At 43.8% G+C, this 27,189-nt stretch overlaps 1 protein-coding gene across 2 annotated transcripts in view; it reads left to right on the forward strand.

Annotated features, from left to right (window-relative positions):
* The first annotated feature begins 437 nt into the window (after positions 1 to 437).
* The window catches only part of smn1 (survival of motor neuron 1, telomeric), a 28,597-nt gene continuing 1,845 nt past the window's right edge, over positions 438 to 27,189 (forward strand). The window contains exons 1-8 of one of the 2 annotated variants that reach the window (XM_085989890.1): positions 576 to 809; positions 994 to 1,065; positions 11,690 to 11,812; positions 12,663 to 12,857; positions 12,959 to 13,105; positions 18,426 to 18,497; positions 22,313 to 22,426; positions 24,163 to 24,228. In XM_085989890.1, the coding sequence (XP_085846016.1) occupies positions 759 to 809; positions 994 to 1,065; positions 11,690 to 11,812; positions 12,663 to 12,857; positions 12,959 to 13,105; positions 18,426 to 18,497; positions 22,313 to 22,426; positions 24,163 to 24,216 (828 nt within the window). In that variant the 5' untranslated portion in view covers positions 576 to 758 and the 3' untranslated portion in view covers positions 24,217 to 24,228. Of the gene's footprint in view, positions 810 to 993; positions 1,066 to 11,689; positions 11,813 to 12,662; positions 12,858 to 12,958; positions 13,106 to 18,425; positions 18,498 to 22,312; positions 22,427 to 24,162; positions 24,229 to 27,189 lie in introns of both variants that reach the window. The other variant, XM_085989900.1, reaches the window with a different exon arrangement.

Here is a 27,189-nt window from a genome sequence, read left to right on the forward strand (position 1 = left end):
CACCACCAAATCCACAAGATGGAGGGACAACATCCAACCACCTGAGCGATATCGCGAATAAAAACTCACGATTCTTTGTAGTTGAAATAATAGTTTAGATATATTTGTTAATTTAAATTGTTATTTCATGTTTTAGTTTTTTGAGAAAGAGGGATTGTTATAGTATCACATCGTTAAATGGAACTACTTTGGTATGGAACTACTTTAGTATGGTGTAGTTATATTGCTATGTGGCACACTGTGCATAGTGCAGCATCGGACATCTTGTATCACTCTGCACCATGCGGCAGCACTGTAACAAAAGCAAGAATACAGCTAAGTAAAAAGCACCATCTAAATGAATTAAAAGTGTCTGTAATATATATATAGTAATAAGGACACAAGGAGACACAACAGTACATATGCCAAATAAAATAAAATTGAATTGAAATGTACCATGGAGGGATTGGAGGACAAAGGTCTGGCAGTTGGGAGTTAGAATGCAGTAGTAAGGGACTTGAAGGAGCGTTACTACCACCTTCCGTGTTGGGCAAAGCCTGCAACAGCAGACAGGTTTCACAGAACAATAATTAACACTGGCAGAATCAGGGCCCTGGGGGACTGCTGAGACATCCCAATGAGCACTACTTTGGTCGCCATATGATGATGCCAGAAACTCCCATGGCCTATTAAAAGCGCTGCTCGACAGGATGGGTCGCTGTCTGATGACGCTGTGAGCCGCCCGGTTCAAAGGGCGATTGTACGGTGCGGTGCCCAGAATGGCGGAGGAGAAGGTGGGAGAGACCGTGTTCAGGCGGGGCTGTGGACAGGTAATGGCGGCCTCCGTGTACAGCGGCTCCGGGTGGACGCTGGGTCACCGATGTAAAATGACAACTGGGGCCGGAGCTGGAGACGGATCTCCGGGCCCCAGCTCCGGCCCCCGCAGCCTGCGCTCCAACAGTTCTCGACGGTCGCTTCAACCGGCGGTTCATTCTGTCCTTTTCCTTCTTTCAGAGCGACGACTCGGACATCTGGGATGACACGGCGCTCATCAAGGCCTACGACAAGGCGGTGACCTCGTTCAAAGTAAGGGCGCTTCGTACACTCAGAGCAGCGACGCCGGGAGTTGTTTAGGATCACAAGTTCTCTCTGATTCAGTTCTAAAGTGTTATCTCCGTACAATTTAATCAAAATTACAATGCAGTTAAAGGGAAACAAATAATGGCTTGTAACTGTAATTTTTGAGTTGAAGATTGGAAGGTATTTTTGAGTAACAGACTGTAGGTTAAGTTCTTTTGGCAGCGAGTTTATAGTGAAAGAGTTTGTGTGCATATAGCGCCTTTCAGATCCTCATTTGAAGTGTAGTCACTTTTTTGTAGGCAAATGTGACAGCTGATTTGCGCACAGTGAGGACTCGCACACACCAGGAAGATGAATGACTAGTTGATCTGTTTTTGGTTGAGTGAATGACAAGGAAGGACTCTTAAGAGCCCCCCATCAAAACAAGTGCCAAGGGATCCCTGCCTGGGCAGGCAGATGGGAGGAAGCTGAAGCTTTGGCATATGATTCAAGTTTTAAAGTCCCAAAGGCAATGATATGACAGGAAATCAAGATGGAATAATTGGAGGACATGATTTATAAACCAATAGTGGAAAACAGTTACTGAACTTTGAAGCAATGACTGCACATTTCATGGGATGCAAATAATGGTTTCTTGTTGCTTAAGATATGTCAGTTTATGGACTATGTTGTGCAGTAAATTGACTGATCTTAAAAAAACAAGGGGATTGGATTTGTTTATGATCCCGTGTAGAGAGATCTGGTTTGAGCTAGAACAGCTTTTTAAAAATAAAATTTGGGACTTGGAGGGTGATTCCCTGAATGAAATGGCCTATATTTTTAGCCTTTGCCAGTATTCTCCTATTCTCTTACTAAAAGTATTGATGCATGCTCTGTGTTTTGTGGGCATAAAGGGCTAACACAGCTGAGGCAGAACCTATCTTCACCTGACTTCTACATATGTATGCATTTCTAGCAAAAATCATTGGGTAATAATCAGGAGCAGGAACTCTGGATTATTTTCTCAGACTGGCAATCAGTAACTAGTGGTGTTCCGCAGGGGTCAGTGCTGGGTCCCCAACTCTTTACAATCTATATTAACGATTTGGAGGAGGGGACCGAGTGTAACATATCAAAGTTTGCAGATGATACTAAGATGGCGGGAAAGTAGTGAGTGAGGAGGACATAAAAAACCTTCAAGGGGACATAGACAGGCTAAGTAAGTGGGCAGAGATTTGGCAGATGGAATACAATACTGGAAAGTGTGAGGTTATGCACTTTGGCAGGAAAAATCGTAGAGCAAGTTATTATCTTAATGGCAAGAAACTGGAAAGTACTGAAGTACAAAGGGATCTGGGGGTCCTGGTGCACGAAACTCAAAAGGTTAGTATGCAGGTGCAGCAAGTGATTAAGAAGGCCAATGGAATGTTGGCTTTCATTGCTAGGGGGATAGAATATAAAAATAGGGAGGTATTGCTTCAGTTGTACAAGGTATTGGTGAGACTGCACCTGGAATACTGCGTACAGTTTTGGTGTCCATACTTAAGAAAGGACATACTTGCTCTCGAGTCAGTACAAAGAAGGTTCACTCGGTTAATCCCGGGGATGAGGGGATGGACATATGAGGAGAGGTTGAGTAGATTGGGACTCTACTCACTGGAGTTCAGAAGAATGAGAGGCGATCTTATTGAAACATATAAGATTGTGAAGGGGTTGGATCGGGTGGATGCGGGGAAGATGTTCCCGATGATGGGTGAAACTAGAACTAGGGGACATAGTCTTAGAATAAGGGGCTGCTCTTTCAAAACTGAGATGAGGAGGAACTACTTCACTCAGAGGGTGGTAGGTCCATGGAATATGCTGCCCCATAAAGCTGTAGAAGCTATATCATTACATAAATTTAAAACAGAAATAGACAGTTTCCTAGAAGTAAAGGGAATTAAGGGTTATGGGGAGCGGGCAGGAATTTGGACATGAGTCTAGGTTCGGATCGGTCATGGCCCTGTGGGTAGCGGAGCGGGCCCAGGGGCCGTGTAGCCTGATCCTGCTCCTATTTCGTGTGTCTAATTCTGTTAGATGCAGGAGATGGTTCTGTGATAGTGGATTGGCAGTTAGGATCAGATCAGCCATGATCTTATTGAATGGCGGAGCAAGCTCGAGGGGCCGATTGGCCTACTGCTCCTATTTCTTATGTTCTTATGTTCTTCCTAATGTAGCCATGTTGAGACTAATTGTTGTTCCACCACTGTCACCTTTTGATCAACTTGCTCAGCACATCTATCTACTTACCTCACCACCACCTCTCTCTACCCCTCCACTGCCTCTAAATTGTCAGACTGCTTGTCTGACATCCAGTACCGGATGAGCAGAAATTTCCTCCAACTAAATATTGGGAAGACCGTTGTCTTTGATCCCCACCACAAATTCTGTTCCCTAGCCATTGACTACATCCCTGTCAACTGTCTGTCTGAGTTTGAACCAGACTGTTTGCAACCTTGGTGTCATATTTGACCCCGAGATGAGCTTCTGACCACATATCCGTGCCATCACCTAAGACTGTCTATTTTCACTTCCGTAACATCGCCCGACTCTGCTTCTGCCTCAGCTCATCTGCTGCTGAATCCCTCATTCATGCCTTGGTTACCTCCTAGACGTGACTATTTCAACGCACTCCTGGCCAACCTCCCACGTTCTACCCTCCGTAAACTTGACGTCATCCAAAACTCTGATGCTCGTGTCCTAACTGACACAAAGTCCCGCTCACCCACTGTGCTCGCTGACTTACATTGGCTCCCCGGTTCAGCAATGCCTTGATTTTATTTAAAAAAAAAATTCTCATCCTTGTTTTCAAATCCCTCCATGGCCTGCCGCCCCCCCCCCCATTTCTAATCTCCAGCTCCACAACCCTCAGATATGTGCACTCCTCGAATTCTGCCCTCTTGAGCATCCTTGATTTTAATTGCACCATCTTTGGTGCCCGTGCCTTCAGTTGCCAAGGCTCTAAGCTCTGAAATTGCCTCCCTAATTCTCTCTGCCTCTCTACTTCTGTTTCCTCCTTTTAAGACACTCCTTAAAACCTATCTCTTTGACCAAGCTTTTGGTCCTCTGCCCTAATATCTCCTTATGTGGCTCGGTGTCAAATTTTGTTTTCTAATGCTCCTGTGAGGCGCCTTGGGATGTTTTACCAAGTTAAAGGTGCTATATAAATACAAGTTGTTGTTGTTTATAGGTGCATTGTGCTGTTGTACAGGGGTACCAGATTAGACAAGAGGAAGAACCAAATTCTATTACAGTCAATACTTCAATGTATTGTTGGAAAGATCTCAATTATATGCACCTTATTATCACACCCTCAGGACATCCCATAGTGCTTCACATCAATTAATTACTTTTGGAATGTAGTTACTGTTATGTAGGGAAACCTAGCTGTCAACATTTACATTGCCGGGTCCAGTAAACAGTAAATGTGATGACTAAGCAGTCAATCTGTTTTTGGTGGTAATTTAGGGTAGAATGTTGGGTAAGACACCAGAAGAACTCCTTGCTCTTTTTGTTTGAGTAGTGCAGTAGAATCTTAAATAGAAGTCTGTCTGTGTTCAGATGTTTCAGTTAGGGTTGCAAAATTCTGGGAATTTTTAAAAGAGGAAACTTTCCATGGGAATTTTCAGGAATTTATGGGAATTTAGAGTTTTTTTGCACACTGATGGTTTTTGTCTCTGACCCTTATATTATCTTTGTCGTCAAAATAGACATACTGTTCCATACAAATAAAAACAGGCTTTCAAAACTTTATTTAGGTTATAATTTTGAACTTTATTGAACCCCCACAAAAAAGACCCATCTAAAATAAAATAAAAAGAGCGTCAGCTTATTTAGCCTGTAATTTGTCCTTATTTTGTCCCTTTGAGTCTTCTGAGTCTTCTACTCCTCATTGCTCCTCCTGATTCTCTGACTCTGGCTCTGACATATCCATTTCCTCCTCTGTGTCAGTGTCTAGCTGTGTGGTGGACACTTCTGTATCTGGCTCAATAAGTTGTAGGTTCGCCCGGATAGCCACCAGTTTCTCCACTCTCTTGTTAGTCAGCCTGTTGCGCACCTTTGTATGCGTATTCCCAAAAAGTGACCAGTTTCGTTCAGAGGCCGCTGATGAAGGTGGGATTTGGAGTATCACCGATGCAATAGGTGACAGGGCCTCAGATGCACAAAGTCCCTTCCACCAGGTATGTGCACTGATATGCTTGCATGATTCCCATATCCCATCCCCATTCCAAAGACCTTGCTTGGTAGAGAACTTTGCCAGACTTCCCAGAACTTTGCCCACATCCAGATTGAGATGGTGTGAGAGGGTAGAAATCACACTGTAAGCGCTGTTGATCTGTTCTCCAGAAAGTATTGGTCTCCCAACATGCTTTGGGTCCAGCATGTATGCTGCAGCATGAATCGGCTTGACACAAAATTCTTGACGCGTCTGTATGAATTGAACAATTGCCTTCTCCTCTGCTTTGAGCAGCAGGGATGTGGGTAGGGCAATGCTGATTTGTTCTTTTAAATCAGTAAAAAGCCTGAGAACATCTGACAAGACAGCGTCATCTCCTTCAATCTGAGCAATTGCAGATGCTACTGGTGAGAGTAGTTTAAGGCTGCTAACCACTCTCTCCCAAAACACATCATCCAGCAGTATTTTCTTGATGGTGGTTTCCATATCCCCAGACTGGGATATTGCCATTTCTTGCAGCGACTCCTTACCCTCCAGAAGGCTGTTGTACATTATGACAACACCACCCCATCTAGTGTTGTTGGGCAGCTTCAGTGTGGTGTTCTTGTTCTTTGTCATTTGCTTGGAGTTGTAGGTTGCTGCAACTACCTGTTTTCCCCTGACATACTTAACAACTTGCTTGGCTCTCTTGTACAGTGCTTCCATGGTTCTCAAACCCATGATGTCCTTGAGGAGCAGGTTAAGCCCATGAGCTGCGCACCCAATAGACGTAATATGAGTGAAGTTGTTGCATTTGGATAAATGCTGCTGCATCTTTGTGGCATTCTTTACATATGGCTTTCTACAGTGTTTGCACATGTACACAGTCTTTCCATCTTTAATGCCTGGGGTAAAATGCTTCCACACATCCGACGGTAAACGTGGCATTGTTCTATGCAGAGAAATAAAGGGCATTCATCTCTGTGTCGAACTGCGGTCGATCACGATTGCAACAGGGTGAGTACATTTTTGCTGATGCTCCATGTGATCGAAGCATGACCTGTACACACATGACGCTACATCACCAATAGTGTATTATTTTGTATATCTTAAATTGAAGGACAACAGAGTTCAACAAGTAACTGGTTTATTTGGTATAAAGTCTGATTTACTTACTGCATCATCACAACATCAGCAGAAAACAAAATGACTTCCCTCAGGACCCCTAACCTGGATCTTAAAAAAAACTATAGCAGTCTTACAGATGCCTGCAGGCCAATCACAATTCGATATGCAAATATTACAAATAGAGGGAGCTAATCGCCCATCCACTCATCCAACCAATCAGGACACATTTGTTCACAGTCACGCACAAGACTTGTAATTATTAAAACAAGCCAAGTAAGAAGATAAACATATATTGATTAAGAAATTCCTTAATAATTAAGATTCCATCTCTGTTAGTAATTTTAAGAGAGGACCTGTGGGGGAAAAAAAGAAAGAAATACAAAAAAAACAATATTATGCTAGCATGTGCTTTTTTGGGCAAAATTCCCAAGCTAAACTTCCCGTGGAAAATTTCCAGAAATTTACCGGAAACTTTCCACCCCTTTGCAACCCTAGTTTCAGTTAAACATTTCATCCACAGGATGGCATCTCCGACAATGCAACACTCCCTCAGTAATGTGCTGGAGTGTCAGCTTGTGTGTGCTCAAGTCTTAGGATTGGAGTTTGAACTTGCAACCTTTTGTTTGAGGTAAGAGTACAAACAATGAACCAAGGTTACCTATTGTCTTAGTTTTTTTGTCACTACTTTCACCATTTCCCTTCTTATGTTGCACAGTTAGAATGTGAGTTTAGAATTCCTAATTGTAAGAAGTTGTATCTTAATTATTCAATATTTCCAGTCTGGTTGTGTATATAATTATATTACTGAGCATAAATAATGTCTTGGCTATGGGGGGGAGGGGGTTGCACTAAGATAGAATTGCCCATTCATCTCTGTCCTCCATTTGAATACAGCCTAATGTGACACCCAGTTTTTTCTTAATTGATACTTTCAAGGAAAGATCCTGTGTGAAATGAGTTTGGAGCACAAGTTCCCAGTGGTGTCATAAATTAGGCAAAAACCGTTGTAATTGCTTGTCTCATCAGGGTAAAATAACTGAAAAAGTTCATGGTGCAGTAAGTGTGGTTGTTCTTTTGATGCGGTTAAGGTACATTGAGGCAGAATAAGGGGGAAATTCACTCTGTTTCTGGCTGTTCTATATCGGGCCTGGAAATGCTTGATGTTGCATACTAAGAAATGGAACAGTATTCATTTCCCAATACTGAAATAACTAATTTTAAGCAGTAGAATTTACTCAAGCATGCTTTCTTCGAAGAGACAGGGAGGATATTTGTATCTTTCTGTTGCCCCATCACATCCATCGTTATTTATAAAGAGTTAAGAAAGACTTGCATTTATATAGCGCCTTTCATGACCTCCGGACATCCCAAAGTGCTTTTAAGCCACTGAAGTACTTTTGAAGTGTAGTCACTGTTGTAATATATTTATGTCTCTTAATTGGTACACTTATCTGCTTAAAAATTCCCTGTTCCCCTGATGGTTCTATATTTGATCTCTGGTGTTTGGAAAGTTAGCTGATTTTAGTAAAAGCTGCAGTAGGGAAGTTATAATTAGCCTCTGTGATCTGGATCAGAGCTAACTCAGCACAGAAAAGGATAAACCTTTTTTTTTAAATCTTGCCAAAATGTTTCCAAATTTTACTGATCTTTATAAATCCAAATTTAAGCCTTGCTGTTCCAAAATGCTTTTGAAGTATTACATTTTGAAAATGTGTTGGCCCTGAAACTGCTTAGATTATTATTGCTGACTGAACACTCTGGCTAGTAACCACAATAATGTTAGTAGCTACCTGCTTCAATATTGCTGTTAAAACTGAAATTATGGACTTAAGATGTTTTAGCCACGGTAAGTCTAGGAATAATAAAGTTGTTGAATTCTACCGGGAGGAATGGTCAGTAGTAATTTGATGTGATCAATTGAAAACTGAACTTTAGTACTCAATGGTGTGTAGTTTTGTGACCCAGTGTGCACTCTTGATTTTGAAATTCTGTTTGTGATTGGTTCTTGGATGGATAAATATTTGAAGCAGAGGCAGATGGGGAGAGAGTGGGACAATGATGGGTTTTGGATTGCTGTAACAAGCTTACACAGACCAATGGCCTTTTCTGTTTCAAATTTGTGCTCCAGGCTTCAGGTCTGCCTTAGATATTCTGTTACAGTGGCACTAGTCACCTCCATAAGTGGTCTGTGGGGCTTGCATTCAGAAATGTGCTCGTTGTGCCCAATATCTAATTATACAATAGAATAACCCAGGGGTGCAACAATAGAATCCCCTTTTTGATCTGAACTGCATAACGTTTCTTTTGCACACATTCTCCTGTTTGCTTTTGCAATCTTTATGAAGATGGACTGAAAGACTATAGTGAGATGAGACCAGATACAAATTGTTGAGCTATTTTATTTTAGATATCAAGTGAGTGCAGAATAAGTGATCAAATCGCACCTTTATTCAACTATCTACCGAACCCTCCTTGGGAACAGGAAAAATAATAAAGATTTGCCACACTTTCTCTTAGCTGGCTCGCTTAACTTTTTCTGGTCAGCCTTCTGAAATTGACTGGCTCTACGTTTGCGATGAATAAGTTTCCTCTCATTAGGCCAGGCTTCCTCTCCAGATCTAGCTGTCTGACTGCCCATGTCTCCCTTTGTCCTTTTTCTGTGTCCCCAGTAAGTTGGAGGACAGTCACTCTGACTTTCCTGTTCAATGTTTTGTCAGTAAGCCTGTTGGTAAAACCGGTTATCTCTCCTCCTGCTTGGGGTGCGGATTTAAAGAAAACATCTATTCTCGGAAGAGGGACTATCCTAGTTAATGGGCCTGGGATCAAACCCCTGACCATTTGATGTGGACATTCCACAATCCGGCTCATCTAGCTTTAATGCATAACTTCAGAGCCCGCAGCCTGTTTTTTTTTCTTTCCCTGAACCTGTGAAAATTCACTTTTTTAAAACACAAGATTATTCCCATATCCTTTCTATTGGTGTGTGGGTGTGGGTGGGAGGGAGTGGTTAAAAATCCCAAAACCTGATGTAAACAGATGGTTTCCATCCCAGGGTTTTAAAGGAAGTAGGTGAGCACGTTGCAGATGCCCTAACTATAATCTTCCAAAGTTCTCTAGATTCAGGAATGGCGAGAGAGGGAAACCAGGGAATTATAGACCGGTTAGCCTAACATCTGTTGTCAGGGGGGGAAATTGCGAGAGTCTATAATTAAGGTTAGGGTGACTGAACGCCTCAAATTTTCAGCTGATCGGAGAGAGCCAGCATGGATTTGTAAAGGGTAGGTCATGCCTGACAAACTTGATTGAATTTTTTGAAGAGGTGACTAAAGTAGTGGACAGGGGAAATGTCTATGGATGTTATTTATATGGACTTCCAAGAGGCATTTGATAAAGTCCCTCATAAGAGACTGTTGGCTAAAGTAGAAGCCCACAGAATTGAGGGCATATCATTGAACAAGTTAGGAAATTGGCTGAGCAGCAGCACACAGAGTAGAGATAATGGGCAGGTACTCAAATTGGCAGGATGTGACTCGTGGTGCCCAGCAAGGTTCTGTGTTGGGGCTTCAACTATTCACAGTACAGGTAGACTATCCTTTATCCGAAAACCTCGGGACCAGCCGTGTTTCGGTTTTCGGAGAATTTCGGATTTCGGAAGGTGGGTCGGCGGGGGGTCGTGCGCACGACCCCCTGCCGACTTACGGGCAGGGGGGTCGGGGCCGGCGGGGGTCGTGCGCACGACTTAAGCTGACGCTCAGCGTAAGTCGGCGGGGGTTGGGGTCCGCGGGGGGGTCGGCGGGGGTCGGGGCTGGGGGGGGGGTTGGCGGGGGTCGGGGCCGGGGGGGGTCTGCGTGGGGGTCGGGGGCCGGTGGGGGGGTCGTGCGCACGACTTACGCTGAACGAAAAAACCTTCGGTTTTTAGAGGGTTTCGGTTTTCGGAAGTTCGGATAAAGGGTAGTCTACCTGTATTAATGACTTGGATGATGGCATAGAAAGTCATATATCCAAATTTGCCGATGACACAAAGATTGTAAGCAGCGTAGATGAAAGCATAACATTTCAAAGGGATATTGATAGATTAAGTGAATGCAATCCATTTGCCACAGTTTTGCCCAATGTAAGCAAATGTGAGGTCATCCACTTTGGACCTAAAAAGGATAGAACAGGGTACTTTCTAAATGGTGAGCTAAAAACAGTGGAGGTCCAAAGAGACTTAGGGGTTCAGGTACATAGATCATTAAATGTCATGAACCGGTACAGAAAATAATCAAAAGGCTAATGGAATGCTGGCCTTTATATCTAGAGGACTAGCGTACAAGGGAGTAGAAGTTAAGCTGCAGATGTACAAAACCCTGGTTAGACCACACCTGGAGTACTGTGAGCAGTTCTGGGCACCACACCTTAGGAAGGTTATATTGTATTGGCCTTGGAGGGTGTGCAGCGTAGGTTTACTAGAATGATAGCTGGATTTCAAGGTTTAAGTTACGCAGAGAGATTACACAAATTAGGGTTGTTTCCCTAGAATTTGGAAGGTTAAAGGGTGATCTGATTGAAGTTTTCAGGATAATAAGGGGAACAGATAGGGTAGATAGAGAGAAACGATTTCCACTGGTTGGGGATTCTAGGACTAGGGGGCATAGTCTAAACATTAGAGCCAGACCTTTCAGGAGTGGAATTAGGAAACACTTCTACACACACAGGGTGGTAGAAGTTTGCAACTCTCTTCCGCAAACGGCAATTGATGCTAGATGAATTGTTAATTTTTTTAATCTGAGTTTGATAGCTTTTTGTTAATCAAAGGTATTGAGGGATATGGGCCAAAGGTGGGTATGTGGAGTTAGATCGCAGATCAGCCATGATCTCATTGACTGGCTTGAGGGGCTGAATGGCTTACTCCTGTTCCTATATTCCTAAATGAAATCAACTGGGTGAAAATAGCATTCAACTGGAAATATTCTAATACGATTCAACAAAATGGCTAGAGCTCTGTATTGTTAGAGCAGTAAACCAAAGAGATGTTACCCTTGCCTACGATGCATAACTTCACACGCAGAGGATTTGTATTTTCCTTTTTCTCTCTCTCTGGGAAGTGCCGGTTCTCTGTTTTCTCAGGAGGCAGAAAACTCTAACGGTGGGTGTAAAACTGCATTCTACTACTCTGGGCTCAGCCTGCTAAGATTTCTAATATGTGACACAGTTGAATGTCTAATCTTATTAATTTGTGTTTGTGAGTTTTTTTTAAGGAGGTGAAGAAGAATCTTATTGCAAATATTTGTCCCAGTGATTTACTGGGATATTTTTGCGTTTATGATCATCTGTTTCTCTGTTCAGAATGCCCTGAAGAATGGTGAATATATTCAGCCTTATACCAAGGAGAGCAGTGGAACTGGAACAAAACGAAAAAACAAGAGAATCAAAAACAGGAAGAAGAGTAATGTGCATCCAGATAGAAAGGTACAACAGCCTTGTTGTAGTGTCACTTGGATATAATTTAGAGGGTTAAAGGATCTGTCAGGTTTTTTCTTTTTTTTTGGAGCGATAGGAGCGAGAAGTGATCGCTAATGACTGAAGACTTAGTTTTAAAGAATTGCATTTAAGTCTTGTGTATGTGCATGCTGATCTAATTGGGATTACTAGCATTAAGAATTTGTTGAACCCCACTGTGCTGGAACTGAATTAACATTAATAAAGATAGTCAAACACCCAGGAATAATTTCATACCAATATATAGATATTTTCCGCTCCAACTCTTCCAAGCCTACAGCCCTTCTGATGTCATCAGCGCTTGATTTTTTAACAAAAAAGTTTATACAGAATATAAGGCTATTCTTTTTACTTTAGCTTGAAAAAAATCTTGATGCTGTTCTCTAAAGTTTTACAAGTAAGTAGAGCTAAAGTCTATAACTTGTATACGCACAGTTGTGCATAAACAGTATCCACATTAACAATGCACACTATTGTGCAAAAGAGACCATCGATTGCAACATGGAAGTGGTGGTGGTATCAGGCTTGAATTTTGAGGGTTAAAAGCTTGTTTCTTATATTTATTAATTAATGTTAGTATCTCTTCAACTGTTGCTTGTTTGTGTGAACAGTTGCCCACTTAAGCCTGGCATCAACAGGTTGTGAATTAATTTTTAAACATTCGTAACTTGCCTCCAAATGCAAAAAGCTGTTTACCCCCAACTGATAGAGATAATGCTATGGTCAGTGCAGCATTATATTGTACTCAAAGGAACAAGTAAAGACAGTAGAGAAATTGCTATTTAAAGTACTTGATTTCTCTTGTCCTATTAAAATACAGTGGCGGGTTGGTGATGCTTGTAATGCAGTGTGGTCTGAAGATGGCAACATGTATGCAGCTACCATTCAGTCTGTTGATGAAAAGCAAGCAACATGTATTGTGATGTACACTGGTTATGGAAATGAAGAGGAGCAGAATCTGTCAGAGTTGGTTCCAGCTGATAGTTCTGAAGCAGAGAGTGAGAGTCCAAAACAGGTGAGCAATAATCATTTGTTTTTGGTATACAGATTATCTGTAATTATCAAGATCTGGCAGTACTAGTTAAGAGCCACACTCTTCTATCCTTTTGTACCTAGAAAAATGGGGTTGGCCAGCAATCGACAGATGAGAGTGAAGCTGTTTCACCTATATATAAATCTCGCCAATCAAAATCACCAATGGATCATTCTACTTGGAACCACTGTCTCCCCCCTCAACCACCACAAATGCCAGGATTTGGCTTTGTAAGTGCATGAATAGAAATGTCTAGTGTCGATTTTATTATAGTTGTGTATGTATCTTATTTTTCCTCTTTTGCCTTGTCCCCTAATAAGTTTTTTAAACTTATGTTCCTTTATATAATTTGCTCTGGGATTTTAACTAAGTTGAGGAAAAGTTCAGCAACGCATGGACTGCTTGTGTACTTCTACTTTGTCTTGGAATTAGAGAATTCCAGTCAGATTTTTGATCCTCATTGCTGCTTTTCCTGCCAATTATTTTGCTGCTCATCCTGATCTGATCTCTTTTTCACTCTTTTTTACTCTTTTCTCTCCCTCGCACTGTTTTCCTCTCTTCCCTGGTGCTCTCTTTATCTCCTAGCTTTTGGGCAATGAGGTCAATTGTAGTGCCCCAGTTAAGATTTTCAACTTGGCATAGAGTGGGAATGGAACTCTATCACCTCGTCTGTATGCTAACACTTTTCTAAAGTATTATTGAACTACATGCAAAGTATTCTGCCCAGTTCTGATCATTGTATTTACAAAGAATGTCAAGGCGCTGCAAAGGATTCAGAAAAGGGCAGAAAGGTTGACTACCAGTTTTTCAATCATTGAGTTATGTGGAATGGTTAAGGAAGCTGAAGCCAATGTTTTTTTTTTCCAGTTGGTAAAAGATTAAGGAGGGAAAGTAAACTTTTTTTTAAAATAGGAAATATGTAAAACTAGCTGGGAGACATAAATTAATGTTATTTCACATTGCCACACAAGTGCCAGGCAATGACAGTCTCTAACAAGAGAGCCTAACCAACTCCCCTTGACATTCAGTGGGATTACCATTGCCAAATTCCCTACCATCAACATTGACCAGAAACTCAACTGGACCAGCCACGCAAATGCTGTGGCTACTAGAGCAGGTCAGAGGCTGGGGGTATCTCCTTCTGACTCCCCAAAGCCTCTCCACCACCTGCAATACACAAGTCAGGAGTGTGATGGAATACCCACCACTCACCTGGATGGGTGCAGCTGCAATAACACTCCAGAGGCTCAACACTATCCAGGACGGATAGCGTGGATTGAGGATTGGTTAACGGACAGAAAACAGAGTGTAGGAATAAACGGGTCATTTTCAGGTTGGCAGGCTTTAACTAATGGGGTATCGCAAGGATCAGTGTTTGGGCCTCAGCTATTCACAATCTACATCAATGATTTGGATGAGGAGACCAAATGTAATATCCAAGTTTGTTGTTGATACAAAGTTAGGTGGGAATGTAAGTTGTGAGGAGGATGCAAGGAGGCTTCAAGTGGATATAGACAGGCTAAGTGAGTGGGCAAGAACATGGCAAATGGAATATAATGTGGAGAAGTGTGAAGTTATCCATTTTGGTAGGAAAAATAGAAAAGCAGAGTATTCTTTAAATGGTGGGAGATTGGGAAATGTTGGTGTTCAGAGGGACCTGGGTGTCCTTGTACACGAATCATTGAAAGTTAACATGCAGATACAGCAAGCACTTAGGAAAGCAAATGGTATGTTGGCCTTTATTACAAGAGGATTTGAGTATAAGAGTAAAGACGTCTTACTGCAATTATTATAGGGCCCTGTTGAGACCACACCTGGAGTATTGTGTACAGTTTTGGTGGTCTTGCCTAAGAAAGGATATACTTGCCATAGAGGGAGTGCAACAAAGGTTCACCAGACTGGTTCCTGGGATGGGGGGATTGACCTATGAGGAGAGATTGAGTAGACTAGGCCTATATTCTCCAGAGTTTAGAAGAATGAGAGGTGATCTCATTGAAACATACAAAATCCTTACAGGGCTCGACAGGGTAGATGCAGGGAAGATGTTTCCCCTGGCTGGGGAGTCTAGAACCAGGGGTCACAACCTCAGAATAAGGTGTCGGCCATTTAGGACTGATGAGGAGAAATTTCTTCACTCAGAGGATGGTGAATCTTTGGAATTCTCTACCCCAGAGGGCTGTGGAGGCTCAGTCATTGAGTATAATCAAGACAGAGATCGATAGATTTTTGAATATTAAGGGAATCAAGGGATATGGGGATAATGCAGGAAAGTGGAGATGAGGTAGAAGATCAACCATGATCTTATTGAATGGTGGAGCAGGCTTGAAGGGCCAAATGGCCTACTCCTGCTCCTATTTCTTATGTTCTTATAGGACAAAACAGTTCACTTGATCGGCAATCCATCCACCACGTTAAACATCCAGTCCCTCCACCATCAGCGTACCATGGCTGCAGTGTGTACTGTCTACAGGATGCGCTGCAGCAAGTTGCCAAGGTTTGTTCGACAGCACCTCCCAAACCCACGACCTCCACCACCTAGAAGGACAAGGGCAGTAGGGGAACACCATCACCTCCCAATTCCTCTCAAAGCTACACACCATCGTGACTTGGACATGTATTGCCGTTCTTTCATCGTCGCTGGGTCAAAATCCCAGAACTCCCTACTGAACAGCATTGTGGGAGTACCTTCACCACATGGACTGCAGTGGTTCAAGAAGGCCCACCACCACCATCTTCTCCAGGGAAAGTAGGGCTGGGCAATATATGCTGGTCTTGTCAGAAATGTCCATATCCCAAGAATGAATTTAAACTAAATTTAAATTTAAAATGTCAGTGACTTGGGTGTAGGCTGTCATTTGGTGCAGTAAATATTCCATTGAATTCTTGATTCAGCAGAAATTTAGGGATCAGATTGCATCCTGTAGTACACCTAGATGAGAGAGTGAAGTGATGAGATGAACAATCCTTGTATGTTCAGATATTAATGTGTGGAAATTCTTGGCTGACATTCCAGTAACTCTTCAGTAGGACAAGTTATACCTAAGTTTTATAAAAATTTTATTCGATATGTATCAATTATTTGTTTATGCACTGTTGGAAATAAACTGAGGGAACTGGAACAAATTTATTTTATAGGAAGATCTAGTCTTCATAGCATTAAAAGAAACCTGCTACAAACAGGACAAGAATGGAAAATAAACACATCGAGATAGAATGGGCCTGGAATTTGAGGTCAGCGACGGCGCTTGCCGCTGCCCACCAAGATCTAGCGATCTGTGGCGTGAATTTCAGCTCTCCCGACCTTAGTTTGAATCTGGCGTAAAATCAAGCTAATGTCCGGCATGCAAGCTAAGCAGTCAATCACATTGAAGAATTCTCACAGACAGCAAACCAGGAAGTAAAATGCACATATTATAACTTATTTTTTATAAATTTTACAGAGAGCAGAATAAAGATTGGGACATCCACATAGGATTAATGTCGAAGCTGAAATATCATAAACTTTAAAAAATATATTAAAAGCCATGTAATTCTTGTATTAATGGAAAATTTGACATTTCACAAATATAAAATTGTTTTTTCAGGGCCAGTATAGTTGTTCAGCAGTCAGTATACCATTTAAAAATCCAGTTACACCGCTTTCAACAAGGCTTAACTTTTTCTGTGGTGGTTGGTGGTTACAGCACAGAAGGAGGCCATTCAGCTTGTCGAGCCCATGCCAGCTCTCTGCAAGAGCACTTCAGCTAGTCCCACCACCCTTTCAGGCAGTGCATTCCAGATCTTAACCACTCGCTGCGTTTATAAAAAAAAAAAAAAAAAAAGTTTTTCCTCGTGGCCTTTGGTCCTTTTGCCAATCACCTTAAATCTGTGCCTCTGGTTCTTGACCCTTCCGCCAATGGGAACAGTTTCTCCCTATCTACTCTGTCTAGACCCTTCATAATTTTGAACACCTCTATCAAATCTCCTCTCAACCTTCTCTGCTCCAAGGAAAACAACCCCAGCTTCTCTAGTCTATCCATGTTACTGAGGTCCCTCATCCCTGGAACCATTCTCATAAATCTTTTCTGCACCCTCTCTAAGGCCTTCACATCCTTCCTAAAGTGTGGTGCCCAGTTGAGGCCGAACCAGTGTTTTATAAAGGTTCATCATAACTTTCTTTGTTTTGTAATCTATGCCTTTATTTATGAAGCCCAGGATCCCGTATGATTTTTTAACTGCTTTCTCAACCTGCCCTGCCACCTTCAACGATTTGTTGGTCTCTCTGTTCATGCACCCCCTTTAGGACTGTACCCTTTAGTTTATATTGCCTCTCCTCGTTCTTACTATCAAAATGTATCACTTCGCACTTTTCTGCATTAAATTTCATCTGCCATGTGAGTGCCCATTCCACTAGCCTGTCTATGTATTCTTGAAGTCTATCATTATCCTCCTCACTTCATCATTATATCACAATCACAGAAACCTCACAGTGCAGATAGAGGCCATTTCGGCCCATCGAGCCTGCACCGACACATATCCCACCCAATCCCCGTAACCCCACATATTTAATCCCCCTAACACTAAGGGTCAATTTTATCATAGCCAATCAACCTAACCCGCACATCTTTGGACTGTGGGAGGAAACCGGAGCACCCGGAGGAAACCCACGCAAACACGGGGAGAATGTGCAAACTCCACACAGACAGTCACCCGAGGCTGGATTCGAACCCAGGTTCCTGGCGCTGTGAGGCAACAGTGCTACCCACTTCCAAGTTTTGTGTCATCTTCAAATTTTGAAACTGTACGTCCAAGTCATTAATATATATCCAGAAAATTAGGGGAAGCTTTAGTCAGGAACTGTGATTTGAATTGATTGCCGGCTCTGGGGAGTTCCACAGCGCCTCCTGTGGCAGAGCAGGAAATGACTGACGGTAACTTCAGGATTTACATGTTTATCTGCGCATGCGCTAAATCCAGAAGTTGCTGTCACTTTCAGAGGAGTAAAAACGGTGAATGCTGACAGTTTAGCAATCCTTACCGCCACAAAATCAGGGCCATTAAATATATTTAGGAGTTATAGAAAAGATGAAGGAGGTGGAGTGGCAATATCAGAAAAGAGGGAATAGATTCTGTAGAGGGGGTTGATGTAGACGAGGAAGTGGTACAAACAGTTGGAGTTCAGATTTTTTTTTTAAACAGGGCTTGGTACATTGGTAGAGGTGTATTACAGACCTTCAAATTGTGGAAAGGAACTATGAAGTCAGATTAGAGAGATGAGTAGGAATAACAGTTATTGTTGTGGGAGATTTTATTGAATCTGTTGAGCGAATGGAACGAGAAGGAGTAAATGGAGAAAAGGGTTGGAATTCTTGATGTGTACGGTACTCCTTCCTCAAGCTGGTGGATGATGCAAATGGAGACATGGGTAAATGTGATTAGGAGTATTTGCTCGCATGTAAGGTAGGCTGATAGGGACTGGTTGGGCTGAATGGTCTGTTTCTCTGTTGTAACTTCTATGTATTTCCATGTATAGTATAATATAATGTAAATGCTTTTTTTTGTTCTCTACAGCCTGGTGCAAAATTTCATGGTCCACCACCTTTCCTACCTGGATGGTTACCAACAGTTCCAGCAGGCCCACCGGTGAGTGAGTTTCTTGCTGCTTATGCAATGACTAAAGACAGTGGAGATAGACCTCTTGGGCTGGCTGCTGTGTGTAACTAATTGCAGTCCTATGGAGGAGGTGAAAAATACTCCTGTTGATTCGAGTTTATATGTGTAGCATCTAGGGGTCACAGTCTCAGGATAAGGGGTCGGTGATTTAGAACTGAGATGAGAGATTTCTTCATTGAGGGTTGTGAATCTTTGGAATTCTCTATATACCAGAGAGCTGAGGATGTTCATTCGTTGAGTATATTCAGCGTGGCAGGCGGTGACTAATGGGGTACTGCAGGGATCAGTGCTTGGGCCTCAGCTATTATATATCAATGATTTGGATGAGGGAACCAAATGTAATATTTCCACGTTTGCTGATGACATGAAACTAGGTGGGGTTGTGAGGAGGATGCAGAGGCTTCAAGGCGATTTAGACAAGCTGAGTGAGTGGGCAAATACATGGCAGATGCAATATAACGTGGATAAATGTGAAGTTATCCACTTCGGTAGGAAAAATAAAAAGGTAGAGCATTATTTAAATGGTGATAGATTGGGAAATGCTGATTTACAAAGGGACCTGGGTGTCCTTGTACACCAGTCACTGAAAGCAAACATGCAGGTGCAGCAAGCAGTTAGGAAGGCAAATGGTATGTTGGCCTTCATTGCAAGAGGATTTGAGTACAGGTGCAAGGATGTCTTGCTACAGTTGTACAGGGCCTTGGTGAGACCACACCTGGAGTACTGTGTGCAGTTTTGGTCTCCTTACCTAAGAAAGGATATACTTGCCATAGAGGGAGTGCAGCAAAGGTTCACCAGACTGATTCCTGGGATGGCAGAACTGTCGTATGAGGAGAGATTGGGTCGACTAGGCCTGTATTTACTAGAGTTTAGAAGAATGAGAGGGGATCTCATTGAAACGTATAAAATTCTGACAGGGCGAGACAGACTGGATGCAGGGAGGATGTTTCCCCTGGCCGGGGGGTGTCTAGAACGAGGGGTCACAGTCTCGGGATACGGGGTAGGACATTTAGGACTGAGATGAGGAGAAATTTCTTCACTCAGAGGGTGGTGAACCTGTGGAATTCTCTACCAAGAAGGCTGTGGAGGCCAAGTCACTGAATATATTTAAGAAGGAGATAGAGTCATAGAGTTTTACAGCACAGAAAGAGGCCCTTCGGCCCATCGTGTCTGCGCCGCCCATCCATCCCTGTCCAGTCTAATCCCATTTTCCAGCATTTGGTCCATAGCCTTGTATGCAATGGCATTTCAAGTGCTCATCCAAATGCTTCTTGAATGTTGTGAGGGTTCCTGCCTCCACCACCCTTTCAGGCATTGAGTTCCACATTCCAACCACCCTCTGGGTGAAAAAGTTCCTCCTCAAATCCCCTCTAAATCTCCTGCCCCTTACCCTGAATCTATGCCCCCTTGTTATTGACTCCCCCACTAAGGGGAAAAGTTCCTCTTTTATCTACCCTATCTATGCCCCTCATTATTTTGTACACCTCAATCAGGTCCCCCCTCAGCCTTCTCTGCTCCAAGGAAAACAACTCCAGCCTGTCCAGCCTCTCTTCATAGCTGAGGCGCTCCATCCCAGGTAACATCCTGGTGAATCTTCTCTGCACCCTCTCCAAAGCAATCACATCCTTCCTATAGTGAGGCGACCAGAACTGCACACAGTACTCCAGCTGTGGCCTCACCAGCGTTTTGTACAGCTCCATCATAACCTCCCTGCTCTTATATTCTATGCCTCGGCTAATGAAGGCAAGTATCCCATATGCCTTTTTAACCACCTTATCTACCTGCTCCGCTGCCTTCAGGGATCTATGTACATGTACACCAAGGTCCCTCTGACCCTCTGTACTTCCTAGGGTCCTACCACTCATTGTGTATTCCCTTGCCTTATTTGTCCGTCCAAAATGCATCACCTCGCACTTTTCAGGGTTAAATTCCATTTGCCACTTTTCCGCCCATCTGACCAACCCGTTTATATCGTCCTGTAGCCGGAGGCTTTCCTCCTCGCAATTTACCACCCCACCAATTTTCGTGTCATCTGCGAACTTACTGATCATACCTTTTACATTTTCATCCAAATCATTTATGTAGATCACAAACAATAAGGGACCCAGCACCGATCCCTGAGGTACCCCACTGGACACAGGCTTCCAGTCACAAAAGCAACCTTCGACCATCACCCTCTGCCTCCTGCCACTCAGCCAGTTTAGGATCCAACGCGCCAAGGCACCCTGGATCCCATGGGCTCTTACCTTCTTGACCAGTCTCCTATGCGGGACTTTGTCAAAAGCTTTACTGAAGTCCATGTACACCACATCCACAGCATTTCCCTCATCCACCCCACTAGTCACCCCCTCGAAAAATTCGATCAGATTTGTTAGACATGATTTACCCTTGACAAAGCCATGCTGACTATCCCCGATTAATCCTTGCCTCTCCAAGTGGAGATTAATTTTGTCCCTCAGAATTTTTTCCAATAATTTCCCCACCACAGATGTTAGACTCACTGGCCTGTAATTCCCTGGTTTATCCCTGCTACCCTTCTTGAATAATGGTACTACGTTAGCTGTTCTCCAGTCCTCTGGTACATCCCCTGTGGCCAGAGAGGTTCTGAAAATTAGTGTCAGAGCCCCTGCAATCTCCTCCTTTGCCTCCCACAGCAGCCTGGGATACATCTCGTCCGGGCCTGGGGATTTATCCACTTTTTGGCCCGCTAAAACCGCTAGCACCTCCTCCCTCTCGATGCTAATATGTTCAAGTATGTCACAGTCCCCTTGCCCGATTTCTATGTCTGCATCGTCTTTCTCCATAGTGAACACAGATGCAAAAAATTCATTTAAAACCCCGCCTACATCCTCTGGCTCTACACACAGATAGATAGATTTCTAGACACAAAAGACATAAAGGGGTATGGGGAGAGAGCGGGAATATGGTATTGAGGTGGAGGATCGGCCATGATCATGTTGAATGGTGGAGAAGGGTCGAATGGCCTACTCCTGCCCCTATTTCTTGTGTTCTTGTATGCCTAAATGAATACCATTTTCCTCTGAGTGTAGAGTGTGCTAATGAGTTGTAGTGCAATGGTGTGTTGCTGCTTTGAATTTGATTAGACTTCCTACTCGTTTGAGCCTCCTTGCATCACAAGGAGAATTGTACTGTGGATCTATTTTCATCAGTCTGTTTATGAACATAGGATGAGCTCAACTTAGAAATTCTTTATTTGTATAATAATGTTGCAATATGCCATCAACTATTAAAATGGTTGTACTGGGAACTTTCTAAATAGTGTAATCTTTGGTGGATACTAATTGGTGTGGTTTAACCATTCCCACAATTTAAATTCTTGATGGGCTTACTTTAACAAGTTGTAGAATGTATTGGTGCCACTTTTTCTCTCCTGCCCTATCCCAATCTCTTAGAGCACCTAATCTTGGGTTTGTTGCTAAGAGAAAGTTTTCTTAGGCCATACTCATGGGTTGGGAGCAGGTACCTGTCCTCTTTTATTGAGGTGCATGGACAGAAGGACTGGAGCGATTTCTTACTCTTTTTTTTTTATAAAAGAAACATTGAAATCTGACCAATACTGTAGAACATAACTTACTTTAGTTTATATAACCTAATAGGTATTTTTTTTTTTTTAAACTGAAAACCTGTATGTTTGAAAAGATGTTTAGTCAACTTGTTCTACATTGTTTTTGAATCCTGCAATGCAGGAACGAGAATGCTTTTTCTTTTTTGGAAATTGTAAGTTCATCTTTAGTGAACTGAACTTTACTTCTTCCCAACTGTAGTTAATTCCCCCTCCACCTCCAATGGGTCCAGATTCAACTGATGAGGATGATGATGCTTTAGGAAGCATGTTAATAGCATGGTACATGAGTGGCTATCACACTGGCTATTATTTGGTAAGTACTTGCAATCTAAGAATTTTTTTTTTAACTGTACTAGTTTTCAGTTATTAGCTGTGTCAGGCCAGTGATCCATTCAATGACAACTTAAAGCATTTGTACATTTAATACACTTTATTTTTTGCCCTCCTTGCTATTCTTTTCTACAATCTAATCAGTTTTTGTTAATGTTAATGTGTCCCTTAGTCAAGAATTTTAGAAAATGTTGTTGTTTTCCCAGTCACTCACCAAGTTTGTACAGTGAGTAGCGGAACTATACAGATCAGTAAAATCCCAAATTTAGTTCCCCAGTGTGTATCGCTTTAGGTGATTTCCAGTGAGGCAACAGTAAGAGCTTCACATCTGTGTTAAGGGAGGGTGGAAATTGTCCACTGTAGTTGCTTCATATCTCTACCCAGTTTTCCTTGTAATCGTCTGTGTGGATGGTGGATGAGAAAAGGATTGGCTTAGTTGTAATTTTCCTCCCCCACCCTCCACCTTGGTCAAATAATATCCACTGTCTAGGTTCACGTGTGAATAGTGGTCACGTGGTTGAAGTGCCTTGAGGGACTATCGTCAACACCGAATCCTGGACACAGCTAATAATTAGGAGCCTTCTTGACTCTTACTAGAAAGTAACTTTGTGTTCCAAAGTTGTTTTTTATCTGGCCAATTTTTCTAAAATAAGTTACAGGAATGCTGTGTATAATTGAACTCTGAACAGTTTAAGTATGTTGAGCGAATCAAGATAATTCCAACATCGTCACTTAAGATGTCTATCTTTATGCAAAAAGTGCAATAAGGTTCTCCTAGGGCTAGAACAAACAGCTGTCATGCAGCAATGATGCTAAAAGTATCAAGTCGACTTTTGTCTGCGCTAATTTGGCTTCAGTAGAGTCATAACACTTTGTTGCACCATACTCTTCATTTCTTCTATCCTCAATACAACCGTGTTAAACTTGTAGGCTAGGAGTGTTTGGACAGGAATGAGATGCCAAATATCAAATCCTCATTAGCCTTGGTTTTCAAATGTTTTTGTTTTTAAAAGGGAAAGAAAAGTCGTGGCCATTTTTACTTTTGTCATTTCACCTTTACTTGTGTTGGCTGCCAAGTATCTTCCTTCAGCCTATGTCAACCTTGGCTCAGTAGTGCTCTCATGAGTCAGATGTTCATGGGTTCAAATGCCATTCGAGTGACTTGAGCACATAATCTAGTGGCCAGGAAGGAATATGGAATCGGTGGCTAGGTTACGGAGTTTGTGCCATGAACCGAAGATGATGCTTTGGTTTTCATAATGTTTAACTGGAGGCTATTGTGGTTCATCCAAGACTGGATGTTGGACAAGCCTTTTGACAACTGAGACAGTAGAGGAGTTAAGAGAGGTGATGGTGAGGTTTAGCGTGGTGTTGTCAGTGTACATGTGGCAGCTGATCCCACATCTTTCAATGACACTGCCAAGGGTCAGCATGGACAGTATGCCATAAAATTTGCATTTGTCTTTTTAAGTCAGTGCAATATCTAATTTTAAGTGCAAATACACTACATATCGTACAGTAATGAACTGGTAATAACACGAATTTAACAAATCACGTTTAATCCACAAGGTATCAATGAAGAAATGGCTGGTTTATAATTCATGTAAATTGCTTTAACATGTGGTTAATTTATTTCAATGTGTGATGAGGTAATAAATAGCCTTCCATTAAAATAAAGACACGCCTGACACTGGTACTCGTTCTGTTTTTCCCCTATAGGGTCTCAAGAAAGGGCGAATGGAAACAGGCGTGAGGAAGAGTCCTCATTCTTAGAGTTTTAGAATGGTGAGCTTGTATATGATATTTTAATTTCTTTAAGATAAGAGTCTTACTAGGATACAGTTTCACAGGTGTCATAAACCCTTGATACTTCATTATGTATAAGCCTAGATGGTGAGTGTCTCCTAGAATCATAGAAATTTATAGCACAGAAGGAGGCCATTTGGCCCATGTCTGTGCCGGCCGAAGAGCTATCCAGCCAAATCCCACTTTCCAGCTCTTGGTCCGTAGCCTTGTAGGTTACAGCACTTCAAGTGCATATCCAAGTACTTTTTAAATGTGATTAGTGTTCTGCCTCTACCACCCTTTCAGGCAGAGTGTTCCAGTCCTCCTCCACCCTCTGGGTGAAAAAGTTTCTCCTCGACTCCCCGCTAACCCTTCTACCAATTACTTTAAATCTATGCCCCCTGGTATTGACCTCTCTGCTCAGGAAAATAGGTGCTTCCTATCCACTCTATCTAGGCCCCTCATAATTTTATACATCTTGATTAAGTCTCCCCTCAGCCTCCTCTGTTCCAAAAGAAAACAGACCCAGCCTATCTAATCTTTCCTCATAGCTAAAATTCTCCAGTCCTAGCAACATCCTTGTAAATCTCCTCTGTATTCTCTCGAGTGCAATCACATCTTTCCTGTACTGTGGTGACCAGAACTGTATACAGTATTCTAGCTGTGGCCTGACTAGTGTTTTATACAGTTCAAGCATAACCGCCCTGCTCTTATCGTCTATACCTCGGCTAATAAAGGAAGTTATTCCCATATGCCTTCTTAACCAAGCTATTCAACTGAGGAGGGAATTGGAACCAAATCTAATTCTGTTCTCGTCCAACACCCACATATGCACTTCCAGCAGTGGCCACTGGATAGCGATGAGGAGCAGGAACCTTGGGCTGACTTCTTTTTCCTCTGCCTAATCCAGGGGCACTGAAGTCAATTGTTGAGTCCCAGTTGTGGTGTCCAGGCTAAAATTTGAAGCTGGGACCTTCTTTGTGGGTAAAGGCAGTGCAGGGTCTAACAATAAGCCAAACAGATATTGGAGAGTTTGTTCATCGATAAATATATAGATAGATAGATAAGTGTGTGTGTGTGTGTGTGTCTGTCTGTCTGATCAAATAGTGTTAGAGCGTACCTAAACATATGTTATATCAAAAGAAAGCTTATCATTAGGGGAGTCAAATAGGCGTATTTACTTTTTGGTCAAACAAAAATTGTTCGGACAGCATACAAAAAACGGCAAAATTCCGCTAATTAGCGTTGAGTGACGTGATGGTTGACCAATCGTACAGGGGATAGTGTTGAGTGACGTGATGGTTGACCAATCGGTGCATCACGGGGGGAGGGGTTTTATTGTGTGTGGGGGCGGGCCATCCTACAGGGGATAGCGTTGAGTGACGTGATGGTTGACCAATCCTACAGTTGAGTGACCTGATGGTTGACCAATTGGTGCGTCACGGGGGGCGTTTCATTGTGTGTGTGGGCGGGCCTAATCCTTCTGAGCTGAGGTGAGTGGCCGCCATCTTGATTCCTAACTATTGATTTATTGTTACCACTTTCTGTGTGTTTATTTTGAAATATAGATTTCCAACAAAAAAAAGTTGCTTTTAAAAGACAAAAAAATCCTTTTGCAAAGGGGACTTGGGGGGCCCCCCCCCCCCGGCGGTGGATGAGCTGCCTTCAGGCCTCGAAGCCTTCGGCCTCTCCTTGCCAGCCACACCCAAACTAGGCACCGCCCGTCCCGCTGGGCCCGATTCCAAACCAGCGGCCCGCGATCGCCGCCATCTTGGTAAAGGCTGACGCAGCGGGACTGAGCCAAGCATTGCCGATCACCGCCATCTTGGTAAAGGCTGGTGGGGCGGGTGACTGAAGGTCGGCGGCGGCCCGGAGCGGGACCCGAGAGTCGGGCCGGGCCTCACGCGCTAGGCCGTGCACCGGCCGGCCCTGAGGCGCTGATCCGCACACGGGAGCTTCGGCTCGCCAGGGAGGGAGGAGAGGAGGAGGCGGGGGAGGGAGGGAGGCGGGGGAGGGAGAAGAGGAGGGGGGGGAGGGAGAAGAGGAGGAGGGAGAAGGAGGAGGGGGGAGCGAGAGGAGGAGGGGGAGGAGGGAGGGAGGGAGGGAGAAGAGGAGGAGGGTGAAGAGGAGGGGGAGGGAGGAGGGGGAGGAGGGGGAGCGGGAGGGGGAGGAGGGGAGCGAGAGGAGGAGGAGGCGGGAGCGAGAGGAGGAGGAGGAGGGGGAGGGAGAAGAGGAGGAGGAGGGGGAGGGAGAAGAGGAGGAGGAGGAGGGAGGGGGAGGGAGAGAAGAGGAGGAGGGGGAGGGAGAAGAGGAGGAGGGGGAGGGAGAAGAGGAGGGGGAGGGAGAAGGGGGAGGGGGAGCGAGGGGAGGGAGAGGAGGGGGGAGGAGGGGAGGGAGAGGAGGGAGAAGAGGGGGAGGGAGAAGAGGAGGAGGGAGAGGGAGAGGAGGGGGAGGGAGAGGGAGGGGAGGGAGAGGAGGAGGAGGAGAGGGAGAGGGAGGGGGAGGGAGAAGAGGAGAAGAAGAGGGAGGGAGAAGAGGAGGAGGGGGAGGGAGGGAGGGGGAGGGGGAGGGAGAAGAGGAGGAGGAGGGAGAAGAGGAGGAGGAGGAGGAGGAGGGGGAGGAGGAGGAGGAGGGAGAAGAGGGGGAGGGAGAAGAGGAGGAGGAGGAGGAGAGGGAGGGGGAGGGAGAAGAGGAGGGGGAGGGAGAAGGGGAGGAGGAGAGGGAGAAGGGGAGGGGGAGGGAGAAGGGGAGGAGGAGGGGGAGGGAGAAGGGGAGGAGGAGGGGGAGGGAGAAGGGGAGGAGGAGGGGGAGGGAGAAGGGGAGGAGGAGGAGGGAGGGAGAAGGGGAGGAGGAGGGGAAGGGAGGAGGGGGAGGGAGAAGGGAGGAGGAGGGGGAGGGAGAAGGGGAGGAGGAGGGCGGAGGGAGAAGGGGAGGAGGAGGGGGAGGGGGAGGGAGAAGAGG

The sequence above is a fragment of the Somniosus microcephalus genome, chromosome 1 (assembly GCF_052327205.1).
Source record: "Somniosus microcephalus isolate GS21.2 chromosome 1, FLI_Smic_1.0, whole genome shotgun sequence".
NCBI classification, from domain to species: domain Eukaryota; kingdom Metazoa; phylum Chordata; class Chondrichthyes; order Squaliformes; family Somniosidae; genus Somniosus; species Somniosus microcephalus.